At 37.5% G+C, this 16,411-nt stretch overlaps 1 protein-coding gene across 1 annotated transcript in view; it reads left to right on the top strand.

Moving 5' to 3' along the window:
• Positions 1 to 2,674: 2,674 nt before the first annotated feature.
• The window catches only part of PTPN2 (protein tyrosine phosphatase, non-receptor type 2), a 42,522-nt gene continuing 28,785 nt past the window's right edge, over positions 2,675 to 16,411 (top strand). Inside the window, exons 1-4 of the mRNA XM_008572741.1 lie at positions 2,675 to 2,690; positions 4,044 to 4,144; positions 9,570 to 9,668; positions 14,035 to 14,169. Coding sequence (XP_008570963.1) covers positions 2,675 to 2,690; positions 4,044 to 4,144; positions 9,570 to 9,668; positions 14,035 to 14,169 — 351 coding nt within the window. The remainder of the gene's footprint in view (positions 2,691 to 4,043; positions 4,145 to 9,569; positions 9,669 to 14,034; positions 14,170 to 16,411) is intronic.

Raw genomic sequence — 16,411 nt, 5'->3', positions numbered from 1 at the left:
ATGGTGGAGGGGGTTCCATCAGAGCGACTGTGTGGAGAAGATACACCATAGGCTGCATCCTCAAGGAAGTGGGGTTTCTGTGAGAGATGAGATAGAAATCAGAGCCGAGGTGAAGAACAGTCTGAAAGGTGATGCCAGGAAGAATTTACGGTATGTGGAAAGGATAATAAAGACACCAACTTGGATGCATCAGATAGAGACAATGTAGTGTGGAAAGTATGTGGTCTCTTAAATTGCACAGACCTAGGTTTGAATCACCCTTTGTGCTTCTTGAGTGTGTTAGCATAGACTGATGACTTAACTTCAGTAAAATGAGCCTGATAATGTCCACTTCATAGCGTTGTGAGGATCAAGAGACGTAACCCAATAAGATGTGTCATATAATACCTAATACGTCATCAGCACTAAATTATCCTCTACAGTAGTTCTAGTTGGTTATGTGGCCAATGAGAAACCATTCATCAAATAGCAGTTTCTTTGCAGGGGAAGCAATTGAAATGTTAATACTCTATGTATACTAAAGTTTGTGATGCTTCTAAATTAATGTAATAGAGTTTATGGTGACCACAGTTTTAGTTCTAGCTTTGCTTTTGGCTCATTGCTCAGTTCATGAAAGAAAATTCATAGTATTTCTTCCTCAGCTATTTTACTTTTAAGGTTGAAGAGGGTTTGATGTCTGTAAAATGCTGTAAGTTCTTTGCAGGGAAATACCATATAAGTATGGCCGTTACTATTGGAAAACTTACTATTTATCCTTGATTGAGAAAAGGAGAATTTAAGGGGAAAAGTCAACTGTTAATGCTGTACTATTAGAATTAGTCTTCTCCTTGCCCAATTTATAAGTTAAGTATTCTTGATCTCTGCCTTAGTTGTAACCTGTTGAGCATAGTTATGATGAATGGGAACCCTCTTTCCTGTTTGCCCTGGAAAACTTTCTAAAATGAGATGTCCTTACAATAATGATGAATTAGGTAAAGTAGGGGTTAAAAAAAAAAAAAGTTTATTATGACACTACTGAAAGAGGAAGTTAATTGTATTGTCAGCTCCGGCCACAGCTAGAGCTAGTCATTTCTTGAGAGATGAAGTCATTTCTCAGAAAACATACTGTTTGAGGGTGGGAGGTGAAGTGACTCGTCATCAAAAGTTGGTTTAATTTTTATCCAACTTATAAACCACAGCTCTATTTCAGTATTGCATTTCTTCATTCACTCAGTGAAAAGGATTAAGAGCAGATGATGCCATTTAGAAAAAAGAATACGTTCTTTATAGTGCTGCTACTGTTATCATTAGATGTTGAGAAGTAAGATTTCCTATGAAAGTGTGGTTTGATTGCTTTTGTGGTATATCATTCAATACAGTTTGAACTACCTTTATTCTTCTCCCTGTACTGGATCCTTTAAAAGGTAGGAAAGAAGGAGACGACCATAGACTTAAAATGACGACAAAGGACTGTGGGCTTTGGGACTTACCTAGCCCAAAGGTTATGGGACAGTGACATTTTGATAATCATAATCTCATGTCAGAGGTTCCTGGGGAGAATAAACTGTGAAAGAGGAGAAAGCAAGTAACTTTCTGTTTTTTTTCTAATTCAGAAGTCAAAAGTTTGGTTCAGAATAGACAGTTGACAGAGTTTGGGCTGGCTGAAGGTGCCAGAGTGAGGCATGAGACAGTCGTTCTCACAGCCACTATAACCACACGTTAAGGAACTCTTGATTGGAGAAGAGGCTGTGTCCTCCTCTGCTGTGTTTGATAAAGAATATAAGTTATAAGATAGTTTCACTAACCAAACTGTGTATATTATCTTTTTAGATAGCTATTGTAAGGTGATGTGTTTTAGTTAACACAGAAACTCTTGTTTTTTTTTCTCTACAGTCTCTTCTGAATCAAAAAGTTATGTATGTTAATTTTTGTTAAGATTTTTGATAAAACAGGAGAATTAAACAACTCGTGAGGTAGGTATATATTTGAGAGCTTTGTTTTAAATCAGTTTAGAGAAGAAAATACAAGTTCGACTAAACATTTGTAGCCAGTTCTAAGTAGCTGTAGAGTTTTCCAAGGATTGCCTTGCCTTTTTAGTTTTATCTGCTAGCAAAATTAAAAAATAATTTTCCTCAGAAAATTCACAGTGTTCCTCTGCTTTTGCTTACCCTGTATAAATTAATGTTAGACAGGAAACAAAGTCCTGCCTGGAGCTGGGACCTGCAGGACACTTTTAGATAGCACCCTGTTCCCCAAGGCTCCAGGAGTGGGCCTGCGCTTTTATCCTGGTGTATGATTACTGTGTTTATATTGGAGTCACACCTGGTGTAGATTTTAAAGATTGAGGGAAAATAACAGTGCGTTCTTTTAGTTCAAAGTCTTGAGAACGAGTAACAAATACTGTACTCTTAAAACCAGACTGTTGGAAGGTCTTTTTCCAGGCTTATTTCCTTCATAGCTGTGCAAGGATCTGGCATGGGCACCATGTAGGATGACGAATTCCCAGGGCCCTGTGAGATGCACCTTCCGGTCTTTATGGGTTTTAGTGCATGTTGCTCAAATGGCTGCTTTCAGTTGTGCAATAGATATGAGCAGCCTTGGGTTTGTGTTCTTTCTGTGATTACAACATGAGGAAATACATTCCTTTGGTGTGATATTTTAGTGGGACTTGAATTTTAGAGATTGTATGGCGTTCATGCATTTTTCTATTGGTATGTTTTCTAGGAAGTAAACATATGGTCTTTATTTTGTTAGTTAGGTAGCTGACCTTTTTACCATCTCACATAACAGTTAAAGGATGATTAAACTGTTAAAAAAAAAAAAAGTGACTGTTAAAAAGTGCTTGCTGACGTCATCTTTCCGAGAACACTGGTATATGTGATTTACTATAACAAGATCTTAGCTTTTCCTGTTGGCAAATGACATGTAATATTTACAGAGGTCTTGGGTTCAATCCAGCAGAAACATCTCAGATAAATTGATGTGCGAAACTAAAGCCATATAACATTTTCTTTCCTATGGAGATAATATAAACATTTTTTTAGTTTAAAAGTGGATAGAGAGTGGATATTTAGTATAGGTTTCCTTGAACGGAACAGCATATAATAGAATGTATTCTCTAGAGCTAAATATCAGATGTCATGTTTTCAATTTATAATTCAGTCGTATGCTTCCAACAGTTGTATGTTTAGGGTTCTGAGTTAATATTAATTCTGTTGTTTGCATGTGCTTTTCCTCCTTGAGTCATGCTTCTGTTCCTTTCCCGTCTAAACTATATAAGGTCAAATTTTGTATTTCACATATTTAAATTAGCATAAATTCTAAATCTATGAGATTTCTACTTTTAAAAACTAGCTGTTGGGCCGAACCCGTGGTGCACTCAGGAGAGTGCGGCGCTGGGAACGCAGCAGCGCTCCTGCCGCGGGTTCGGATCCTATATAGGGATGACCAGTGCGCTCACAGTGCTCTGAGCACGGTGCGGCTGGTCTCAAAAAGGACAATTTAAAAAAAAAAACTAGCTGTTAACACAGTCTAAGTAATGAAGCATCTTTAGTCGTCTTTTAAAGGATACAGTCAGAATATTCCAACTATATTGAAGCAGTTTTTAGCACTAGTTGAAAGCATATCTATTGAGAAATGAAGAAAATACAGTTTCCCTGGAAATCTAGCCTCATCCATTTGAGGCCATTTATCTTTTTGTAGGTACGCTAGTCAGTTCTTAGGCACTGAGAATCTAAATGATCCTTTTACTTTCAGGAAGGTAAGTGCATTGTTCGTTTTACTGTGTCTCACTTTTTGGTTGATTTGTCAAGTTAAAGCAATTAATGTACTATAGACAGAAGCACTTCTCTTCCAGTGTCACAGTAACCAACAAGATTTTACATTTTGTACTTACTAAAAAAAATAGGGAATAAAAAAATAGGATTTGTCTCAACTCTCCTATGGTGTCATTTTTTCTTTGTTTTGTTTCTTCTATCCTTTTATAAATACCTAGCACATTAATGTTAAGGAAAAAAATGACAAATTTGAAATGACAGTTATGGTTTATCATTCTCTATTTTCAGATGATCACAGTCGTGTTAAACTACAAAATACCGAAAATGATTATATTAATGCCAGCTTAGTTGACATAGAAGAGGCACAGAGGAGTTACATCTTAACACAGGCAAGTAGTGTGATATCAAGAAGTTGCCTGAAAATGAAATTTTTGTGGTGGTTCTACTTTAAAACATAGCTAAAAGTATATTTTCACTTTATGGAAATGAAATGCTATTTCAGTTTTTTCTGGTTATGTAATGAATTATACACATTATAAAGTTTTGAAGCTTTGAATATTTAAGGTAAAAGTAAAGTTATTTTTAATGTTATATGTTCTGTGAAGGAAAATTTTTATGAAATGCTTTAGGCCAGTTCTTTTCAGGCAAATTATCTTCCTTCCTTTATGTCTTTTATATCTGACACAAAGCGTTTGCTAAGGCTTTGTTAGCTTCTTCTGTTTCCTCTTCACATACCTGTAGTGTAACCAGAGGCCCTGGAAAGCTGCTCTCTACCCCCATGTCTGGTATATATTTTCAGAGAGTGTGGCCATTCCTTGGATGTGTCTGGCCATCTTCAGGGCCCAGTGAGGGTGCTAAGACCAGGCGCCCCAGAGGACAGGCCAGGAAAGCCAAGCGCTTGCCTGGCTCCTTTTGGCATTCTGCCTGATTGCTTCTTGGCATATTGGCCACGCCCATGTGCAAGCACTGCTTTTCTTCCATTCTGAGATAATAGAAGTGATTTTTGTTTATCCATACCAGCTGCTCTCTGTTTATCAAATAATGGAGACTTAATTAACTACATTGTCATTTCCTCCAGTTAAAGATTTTTAAATATTCTAAAGATAAACCATAGTATTTGAGATTTTTAAAAACCTAACTGGGATCAGAATGACCTATTATTTAAAGAGAAAAAAGTTCAATATAGTAAAAGATATTCAAATCAGTGTAACTATGAGCTATTAGACTTTCAAATTCACAGGAAACTAAAATCAATTGCTTCATTTTACTTGGGACAAAACAGCTCCTGTAAATGAAAAAGAAAAAGAGTAACAGTCTATGGGGAAGCTGGCAAAGGAGATAAATTCACAGTTCAAAGAACAAAACAAAGGTAGACAATATACATATGGAATCTACTCCATTCATTTAGTAATTAGGGGAAGTAAATCTAAATTAACAGTCAGCTACTACTTTTCAACCTGTCAGAACAGCAGAGATTTAAAAGTGTGTAATACTCAGTGGTCAAATACCATGATCGAGAAAATCTTACCTAGAGAAATACAGACAGACAATAAAGATATAGATGTGAGCGTGTTTATTGCAACCTTATTTTAACAGCATAGGACTGAAATCTGTAAGGGACTGATTAAATAATCATATGTATATACCAATAGTAGTGTTTATTTCTGGGGATTGGGAATAGAGACTTTAATTTGCCATTTTCTGACTTTCTATAATATTTGAAGTTTTTCTTTTGCGAATTCGTGACGTTTTTAAATAAAACTAATATTTAGAGTTTAAAATTTTACTTTCTATTTGAAACAATTATAATGTTAAAAAATAGAAAAGAACGGCCACCCCAGCTCCCTTACCACACCCTTTGTTACTCTCTACCATTTTTCCTCAGTATCATTACTGGTTCTTCTTTCTCTTCTTAGTCCTTAAAAACATAGGTCTGTCTTAAGATGCTAATTTAGCTTGTCCCCCACTCTTCAGTCTACACTTCAGCTGTCTGGACCATGGTTTTCAACCTTTTTAACCTCAGAGAGAGTTGACGCTGCTGTCACAGTGTCTGTGCTCAAGACTGGTGCCAGCACTTCACTGCCTGTTTGTTCATCCAGCAAAGCTTTACTGAGACCTATTTTGTGGGGCATTGTTGGAATAAAACAAACTTTATTTTTTATTTTTTTTATTTTTTTTCCTTTTTGTCTTTTTTCGTGACCGGCAATGGATCGCAACCCTCAGTGTCGCGCCCGTACTGGACCGGGACCGGCAACGGGATCACAACCCTCAGTGCTGCTCCCGCGCCTCGCTCAGCCAGCGAGCGGCCGGTCTGTATGTGGGATCCGAACCCTCGGCGGGAGCGCTGTCGCGCTTCCCAGGCGGCGCACTGTAGCAGTGCGCCAACGGGCCGGCCCATAAAACAAACTTTAACCCTGCCATTATGATCTGTACATTCTGATAGGAAGTAAAATTAATAACTGATAACAATTTTGTAATATTGTTCTCTATTTTACATGCACTGTATAATTTCAACCTCAGGACAACCCTCCATGGTAAATACCATTACCCTTGTTTTATATACGAGGAATCCAATGAAACCCAGAGACGTTAAATAACTTTACTAAGGTCATGCAGCAAGTAAGATGAAGTCAAAATTTGAAGCCACATAGGCCTGTGGTTCCTGCTCTTAATCATTCTTTTTTACTACCTTATAATTGCTCTGTGATCCGAGGCAATTTACTTAACTCCCCAAACCTATATATGTATATATTTTTTCCTTCTCTCCTGTCCCTCTTCCCCCCTATCCTCCTTCCCCTTCCCTTTCCTTCCCTTTCCTTCTTTTCTTTCTTTCTTTCTTATCAAGTTATATTGTGAGAAACTCCTGTAGTGCCTGGCTCTGTGGTAAGCACTTCATGTGTTATTTGTTGTGTCATTTGTTATTGCTTTTTATTACTTGTAGTAATAATGGTAATAGTAATCCTTTTATAAAGCACCTTAAATTCCATTAAAATAATGAAAATGGGGGCCGGCCCGGTGGCGCACTGCTACAGTGCACCGCTTGGGAGCACGTCAGCGCTCCCGCCGAGGGTTCGGATCCCACATACAGACCAGTTCCCGCTCACTGGCTGAGCGAGGTGCGGGCGCAGCACCGAGGGTTGCGATCCCGTTGCCGGTCCCGGTCCGGTACGGGCGCGACACTGAGGGTTGCGATCCGTTGCCGGACACAAAAAAAGACAAAAAGGAAAAAAAAAAAAAAGGAAAATGCCTGGTTAAATGCCCTAGTGATTGTTCTTCACTTCTCGTCCCTGTCGGACCATTTTTGTGTGTCATGACAGAGTCCCACTCTAAGTTTAGAGTGTGAGAACTCAGAAGCCTGTTCTCCAGCTTTTTCTTCTCTCCTGAATTCCCCCTGTTATATTTTCCTAGATCTCAAATTCATCACATTTTATATCTTTTTTTTTTTTTTTGGCACCTGGCCTGTACAGGGATAGAACCCTGGACCTTGGTGTTTTCAGTTATCAGGACCATGTTCTCACCATGCAAGCTAACCAGCCAGCCCCTCTTTTTTTTTTTTTTGGCCAAGCCAGCTCCCTTTCTATTTTTTTCTTGCAGGTTAAAGCTGTCCTTGTTATCTACCAAATCCTTTCTGATCTTCTGCTGCCCCTGCCCTTTTCCAGAGCTCTCTTAAATTTCACCAGTACTATGCAGCAGCTTTTTAAAGTATCTCCTTGCCACCAGTTTCTACCAGTCTACAGGTGTGGTTTCCTATTGTATACCCCACTTCCACCTCACTGATCAATTTGTCTTTTCCCAAATATGCCCTAGACTTTGATGTGCTTGCCTTATGCTTGGAATGCCTGGAATGGATCCTAAGTCCTTCCCATCCTATTCCCTCTCTGTTACCAGGACAGTCCTCTCTTTTAAGGTTCTGCTATAGTTTCTTTCCTAGTCCTTCCTGCTCCCCGAGACCTGGTGGCTTACCTTTGCTGTTATGTCGTTTGGTGTGTTCAGTTGTTCATGTGGGTACTTCTCACCTCCTTCGCAAGCTCTCTCAGGGCTGAATCTCCATCTCCATCGTGCCTTTACCCTTGTGCCTAGCGCATTATTTGGGACAGAGTACGCACACAGAAAATATTTCAGAGAGTAGAAAAAACTAGAGATACTAAATGTTCATTACCTTAGCTATTCTGATTGTTCTTTGCTGCTTATTATTTAAATCATCTTTTTCCTCTGAGTTTTACGAATTAGTTTTTTTTTTCTTCTTTAAATCAGCCCCTTGGTATATTATGTCCATTTTGCAGATGCAGAAAATTGGTAGCGTTACGAGTAAGGGGAAGACCCAAGAGATGAATACCTTTCCCCCTGTTTTAAAAACCTAAGTTCTTTGTACTACGGCAATTGTTTTTCTACTTACTATTTAGTCTTTAGAACCACTAATGGAATTGGGGGTGGTATGTATACATACACTAAAGAGCAACTTCATTGGCAAATTGCTACATCCTGTTTTTTTCTGGATTAAAGAAAGCGGCACTCTGTTCTTCTTACCTTTAGACTATGTTTTGTTTTGAAAGTAGATCAAGCAGTAGATACATGTGTTAAGTGAGGAGAACAGCATCCTCAGACATTAGGTTGCAGTTAGTTTCTCAGGATTCTTAATAGATTTCTAGCATTTTTACAAGTTAACCTTAGAGTTTATTCATTTCAGTAATATTATTCAGCATCTGCTACATACCAAGGAGTACATGTGCTTTGGAGATGCTTTCAGTCTAGAACCACTTGAATCCCCTTGTTACACTGGGGCTGAAGCTCTGGGCAGACTTGGCCCTTAGCTTCCTGGCTCGGCCCCTAACTCAACATTCTCCCACACTGCTCTATGAGTTGAATGCATGTTCAGTGTTTCTTTAGATACAGTAAAACTTCATTCATTTTAACCATCACTCATTTAAGTTTAGTTATCATTTGGGGGTGGCTTCTCCATCTGTTATTTTTCTTTTCTTTTGCCCTATGCTATCATTAAGCAAAATGTGAAGGTCCTTGGAAGTACGTAATATGATTTCATTTTTACCTCCATGGCATTATTGTAATGTGGACTATTACCCCTGTTAACTCTGCCAGATACTCTGCCATTGAGGCCGCACATATTGTACTTTCGTAGATTAAGACTTTCATAGTGGTTCAGGTACTTTTGTGATTTCCATTTTTTCTGGAAATCTTCGTAGTTGACTTGGGTTGGTTGGCTGGCCAGTGATGGCACAGACTTACTCTTTTTCCGTGGATCTTCCATGATCCACAGGACGCGGGGCCTTTCTTTCTGCTATAGAAGGTGAAGGGGACAGAAATTTCCTTTGCCTACCTCTTTTGCATCTAGAGCTTGACCAGTCAGATACTCCCACTCATGATTTTGACTCTGGTTTGTTTATAGGTCATGCGTGAATGCTACAGCCAGCTTTGTATGGCAGTACCAGCAAAAGCAGCCTGATTCTACTGACCATATCAGGAGCAATGTCCCAAACTGACTTGTTGGGCCAGAATCTTGCCTGTGCTTGAACTCTTGGTTCCTAGCCAGGCCTGGTTCTCTAGCCTTCAACTCTGAAAGCCACCCTAAATCCAAAACAATTCCTTTTCTAAGTCAGTTTTGACCATTCATAACCAAAAATCCTAATGAGTACACACCTATTTTTGAATTCAAGTGGGTTTAAAGTCTTGGCTTACTTCTTAAGAGCCAGTCCATTATATTGCAGCTCCCCAGAGCAGCTTTGATGAGGCTTTGCCTGGAGCCTGGCTTTTTCCCATCCCCTTCCCTCAACTACTCTTTCTTCTCTCTTCTCACAGGGCCCACTTCCTAATACATGCTGCCATTTCTGGCTCATGGTTTGGCAGCAAAAGACCAAAGCAGTTGTCATGCTAAACCGAATTGTGGAGAAAGAATCGGTGAGTAATATTTAATATTTACAGTTTATTGTATAGAATATAGTCATTAGCTTATAAAGGTTTTCATATTTTGGAGGGTATTCATTTGTTAGTTTTGGTCCTTAATTGCCAAAGGCTAGTGGTCAGGGTGTTACTGACCAGAAAAGCTAATGTATTCTTTTCCTTTTTTACCTTAAATATTTATAGAACAATTGCAGACCATTAATCTCAAAGACAATAAATGTAAGAGAACAAATACTGACTAGTGAGTAATACGTAGATCTTAGGAATCCCTAGGCTTTATAAGACTCTTTGCCATTTATTATTATCAAAATATTGGAAATTTTCAAAAAATTTTTAAACAATAGTCTTTTTTCCATATTTATAAATTATAGTTAACTCTTAAGTCATAAGATGAGAAATATGGGCAAGTATAAATTTATTGAAATTTTAAGTTACACTCTAAGCACAGTGCTAATTAGTGGTATAACTTCTGTAGCTTTAGATTTTTCTGTCAGACAAGCAAATTGGAAAGTATTATCAACTATGTCTCTTCCAGCTTCATGATCTTGTATTCTGCTTCTTCAGATGCCTGACTAAACTATTACTTTTTTGTAAGTTCATAGTTGCTGGTTTTCAATGACTGTGAAAATTTTCTAACGTATTTCTAATCTGACGTAACATTGACATACTGGAATTTCCAGCTGTCAGCTTAGTCATTTATAGTGGCTTTCCATGGTCTCCAATATCTTTTAAAAATTAAGTGATGATGACGTTGTCAGTTTGAGCAGCATCTCAAACCAGATGATTTGTACGTTTCATCCCTCTCGTTGTGGAGTACAATTACTGTATTAATAGGATAAGACTGCCACTAGAATCTTCAAATCAGAGTCATATTTATGATGGTTGGGTCTAGATGCTTAATAAGATTCAGGTTTAATTATTTTGGGGGTTTTGTTTTGTTTTGTTTTCCGGTGCCTGGCCAGTAGGGGGATTCGAATCCTTAACCTTGGTGTTGGTGGTATGTTATTCATTTAAGAGAGCATAATGTTCGATTATCTTTCTTTTTCAGATATTAGCAGCCATTATTAGTAAATGCTTAGCTCCTTAATTCATTGAAGGTTACAAATGGTGATAATTCAGTTCTATCATCCTTATTCAATTTTTGTTGAAATACTTCTCTAAAAAGAAACTTCCTATTCTAGTTAGTTGACCACTTTTATATTGGAGGAAAAGCAGTTTTCAAAATAGAGCTGATTCCCCAGCGTACTCAAAAGATGACCAATTAGGGGTTTTTATTGTTGTTTTGTTTTGTTTTGGTGGGGAGTGGCAGGAGGGGATGAATTATGATGGATTTAAGCATATTTGATTAATTTCTTCTTTTAAGTTGTTGTCCGTATTGGTGGTCAGATTTTATCTTAACATTGGCTTGTAGGAATCTCTTTAGGTTTGGCCCTGAGTCCTTTTAACACAAGTGTAAGGGTCTTTCATAACTTTCTTGCTATTGGTATGACTATAAATGCAGGCTAATCTTAAACTCTTGCTGCCCCAACGTGGAACCAGCCATTTCTCTAAGGAGCCTTTGTTTCTTTTAATGGGTGATAGTATTTCAAGATCACAGCAAGATATTAGGGATATTTATTTATTTATTAATATTTATTGCTACTATTAATATTTATTAGTATTTATTGCTACTGGGTTGGTCATTGTTTTTAGGGCTTTTCAGTGACAGAGTATGAGTGTTCAGAGAATGTTTCTGAAGAGTTCAGAGTGATATTTTCAGTTCAAATTTGGGACTACAGAGGTTGGTTTAACCCCTTTTATCTAATATCTTTCTGTGTTTTTCCATACTAAGAATCCTCATTCTCAAAGACATCAGGGATGTAGAATATCTTATAATGACTCATTTACTTTATCCCATATCATACACAAAACAGTCATAATAATGATATCAACTTTACCACCAAAATAATTACTGAAAATAGTTTATATTTTTTAATCTGTTTTTCCTATTCTCTTCCTGGGTTTTTTTTTGTTGTTGTTGTTTTAGTTATACTTTACCCATATTCAGAGGATATAACATATTATAGTCTCTTTCTTACATCCCTTTTTAAATCTTAGTTCTACATGTAAATGTGTATTTATAATTTATAACCAGTCTTTGCTCATGATTCTCCAGTTGTTCTGACTAAATTTATTCTCTAGTGGAACCTAAGGAAGGACTCTTGGACATTATAGTCTCTCACTTCTTACACATCAGTGATGGTTTATCTGCTGTCTTAATACTTGAAAGTCAGTTGGGCAGGATATGGAATTCTTGGCTCACATTTGCTTTTCTTTGAGCAACTTAAACGTATTTCTCCATTTCCTTCTGGCATTGTAAATTACTGTCAAAGTTAAATGTATATCTTATTTTATTTCCTTTATAAGTCTCTTGTTCTTTTTATCTATATTATCCAAAGGATTTTTTTTTCTTTTACTTTAGATACCATTAATTACCAAAATATGTCTTAGTATTGGTTATACTGGGCCAGTTTTCCCAGGCTCATGGTGTGCTCTTTCAATATGTAGTTTCAAATGCTTTTTCTTTTTTGAAGAAATATTTATTGAATTACACTTGTTAGTATTTCTTCTGTTCCCTTGCTTGCTTCAGTGTTCTTTGGGTTCTCCTATTATACATATGTTGGATTTTCTTTGCCTATCTTTTCTATTTGTCACATTCCCTCTAATCTTATTTCTCTCTCTCTATTTCTTTTTTTACTTTAAAATTTTACTCCTTTTCTTAGGGCATTATGTGTTGTGTTTATTCCCTTTTTTTTTTTTTTTTTTTTTTTGTCTTTTGTCTTTTTCCGTGTCCGGCAACGGATCACAACCCTCAGTGTTGCCCCCGTACCGGACCGGGACCGGCAACGGGATCGCAACCCTCGGTGCTGCTCCCGCGCCTCGCTCAGCCAGTGAGCGGGAACCGGTCTGTATGTGGGATCCGAACCCTCGGGCGGGAGCGCCGCTGCGCTTCCCAAGCGGCGCACTTATCCAGTGCGCCACCGGGCCGGCCCTTCACTTTTCTTTTCCTTCTTGTTTAATCTTCATTTCTGAAATGTGTTCCATTATTTATCATTCTTTTCTGTTTCCTGTCACCTTGTTTCTGAGTTCTGATTTTTACTTTATACTCTTACATCTTACATCATTTATAAAATGTCTTTTAGCACCTTCTGAGGTAGTAGCTCATGGTATTCATTTCTTTTGGAGGCATTTTACTTGTTTACTTATACATATTTGTGATTTGGAAAAGGGAAGATGGCCGTTTAAAAAAAAAGATGTTCTGGGCCGGCCCGGTGGCGCACTCTGTAGAGTGCGGCACTCCCACCAAGGGTTCGGATCCCATATAGAGACCGGTCCACTCACTGGTTGAGCGCGGTGCGGGCGCAACACCGAGGGTTGCGATCCCGTTGCTGGTCGCGGTACGGGCGCAACACTGAGGGTTGCGATCCCGTTACCGGTCACGAAAAAAGACAAAAAGGAAAAAAATAAAATAAATAAAAAATAAAAAAAGATGTTCTGGGCCGGCCCGGTGGCGCACTCTGTAGAGTGCGGCACTCCCACCAAGGGTTCGGATCCCATATAGAGACCGGTCCACTCACTGGTTGAGCGCGGTGCGGGCGCAACGCCGAGGGTTGCGATCCCGTTACCGGTCACGAAAAAAGACAAAAAGGAAAAAAATAAAATAAATAAAAAATAAAAAAAGATGTTCTGGTATTTTATCCTAGTGAAATAACTCTTTATTTCACCTTGCCTCAGTCTGTTGGCTTCATAATTTGGCTTTTGAGAAGATGCTTTTATTGTCACAAATTTGAATTCTGTGTTAGTTCTGCCAAATGTTACAACTCTAGGTAAAGGGATCCTGTCTTCTGATTCTCTCTTCCGATTTATTTTTAGTAAGTAAATATGCAGCATTATTTCTAGAGATGGAGTATTTAGTGGCAGATTCATGGGTATTTGTAGAAAATATCTGTAAAATAAAGCCTTTTCAGTACTCTGGAGAAAAGATTTTTGCAAGAGTTTGATACTTTTAGAAACAAAGTGAATGCTATATGATGTTAAAGTATAGGTTATCATGCTTTAAAAAGGACAAATTTATTTTTTATGAATATATTTGCTCATACCTTTTTTAGTTTGTAAGTTATAGGAACATTTTACTAATGTCAATTTATAAAATGTCAATCTTATTAAAATACATTAAACAACAAGTATAGTGGTGACTGTTCTTAGGTTTGGGTACTTGAAAAAACTATAGCATATATGTGTGGTTTGTTTTCCTTCTTTAACTTTTTATTGGTGTCATAATGTCTATAAAATAAAAAAATCATATACATATTTTTAAATTTAGGTTAAATGTGCACAGTACTGGCCAACAGATGACCAAGAGATGCTGTTTAAAGAAACAGGATTCAGTGTGAAGCTCATGTCAGAAGATGTGAAGTCATATTATACAGTTCATCTACTACAATTAGAAAATATCAGTGTAAGACATTTCCTGCCCCAAAGTTTGTACTTTATATAATGGTTGGAAGAATTATGCTTTGTTATTAGTTATGAAGTTGTGGTGTTACACATACATTTGGATATCTGTAATAGTATCTAGTCATAACCATTTGTTTTTAGATTGTGTTCGTATATGTAGTGGCTCTCTGAGGACTCTCAAGAAAACCTAGAAATTAAGAATTTCAGAGTTCAGGTTGATATTTGAGGATTGAAAGTTAAAAATTAAAAATACAGGGAGAGGGCTTTAGAATCAGGCAGACCTGGATTCATGTTCCAGGTGTGCTCCTTATAGGAGGTGTACTTTGGACTTTTTCCTCGGCTTCCCTAAGCCCTTCCTCATCTGTGCAATGGAGATTATTGTACTTCCCTTCCAGGGCTGTCATGGAAGTCAAATGAAGACATGTATGCAAAGCCCTGATGCAGATTAGACACCCAGTAATCAGTAGCTCCATGTAATTGTTGTTGAGAGTAGTGAAATAGTCAAGAAAAAATAACTCCCTGAACTATTAACTCAGGTGATTAACCACACAGAAACTTGTCCTTATTGAGTTGGAAAAAATGGTTAAATAAATATAGCATGTGGTCTCAAGAACGTTTACTTGAGTTCTTTCCAGAAATACATGAATCATTCCTTGGAACTTGGTTGAGACACATACATGTGGTGGGTTGTGAACCTGCTTTTTCCCAAGCTGGGGTTCAAGGCAGTTTTCCCCATTTTTCATTTATCTCTTTTGCCTTCTTTGTGCTGTGATTAGAATGAGCTTGAAAATATGAAATGAGAGTGATTATGCTAATAGAAACTAGGATAGCTAGAAAATAGGAAAGGGTTTGGCCAAAAATGACTTGAGAAATATATCTAGTCTATAAGTGAAATACTGTTGTAGTTAACCATTAAGTGAATTAAATGATTAAACACATGGTCATTAACAACAACAGAAAAGCTTTATAGAAAAGAAAAGAGATCTGTATAAGAAATTTTTAGATGTGTGGAATTACCTTTCATGGTTAATCTGGAACACCTCTTTTTTACAGCATAGAGTAAGCACAGGTGCGTGCTATGTGTGTATTGCCCAAGTTCTGGTTTTCCTTTTGTCTTGCTTCCCGTGACATCCATAAATAAGCTTCTTATGTGTTCTCTTTGGTCACCTAAAAACGCTCAAGGTTAAGAATTATAAGGCTTAGATTTATTTATAAATTCCCATCACTGTATTTATTTTGTACCAACTATTCCATATACATATCGTAAACTGCATTGAGATATAACTATTTGATACTGGATTGCACAGTGTTCATTCCCAGAAACAGAGCTATATTTCCACAGGCTTCTCACAGTTCTCTGAATCATCTTCTCTTGGTATTTATCCTAGGTAACTCATCTGCTTATGGCATTAAATTTGACTTAGATGAAGGGCATAGATGTGTTACCCTGTTTCTGAAACAGTCCTAATTGAGAATTGATTATACCTGTGTAGTGGGGCACTTGCACAGAGGAATCCAAGACCAACGTTGGTTTTGTAGCTCTTTTAATAGTTGACAGCTCTTAATTGCTTGCAAGCAAGCAAGCCATATATAGCCAAAACTTCCTGCCCAAAACCAACCAAGTTCTCACTCAGGTCCTCTTATGCAAACGAGGGATGCAAGTTTGTTAATTCGGATTGGTTGGCTATGTGACATAGCTCATTGGTCAGTTCTGGAGCCAAATTTACATCTGGCCCTTAGGGTGACACAAAGCTGCTGTTATCTTTCATTAGCACACTGGTGCAACAAGCAAGCTAGGTTACAGAAGCCAGAGTTCACGATTGAGACTGTCAAGCATAAAATTTCTAAAACAATTCCTCAAGCAGAAGGGGACAGGTTTAACAATCAGAAAAATGCTCAGGGTTGTCTATTTCATTAAAAAAACATAGTTTGCAAAAGCCATTTCAAACTAGTTATGCTGCCAATACATAAAATGGCTCTTATATCTAAAGCAAAACGTAAAATTGCTCTTATATCTAAGTGGAGCCAGGATGGTCACCCATCACACCCGAAATAAACAAAATACAAAAGTCATTCTATTTCTTTATTATCAGGTTACAAAGCACTTTCACATATATATTATTTGACCCACAGTCTTCCTTTAGTGTGGATAGAGTAAATATTTCCTTCATATTTCATATTTAAAAAAAATAATGACCTTAAAATCCTTTGGGTTATAGGATTCCCCCCACCCCCCCCCCCCC

This window comes from Galeopterus variegatus, unplaced genomic scaffold, assembly GCF_000696425.1.
Source record: "Galeopterus variegatus unplaced genomic scaffold, G_variegatus-3.0.2 Scaffold828, whole genome shotgun sequence".
Lineage (NCBI taxonomy): Eukaryota > Metazoa > Chordata > Mammalia > Dermoptera > Cynocephalidae > Galeopterus > Galeopterus variegatus.
Note: the sequence above shows the minus strand (reverse complement) of the source record. Positions and strands in the feature narration are given on the sequence as shown.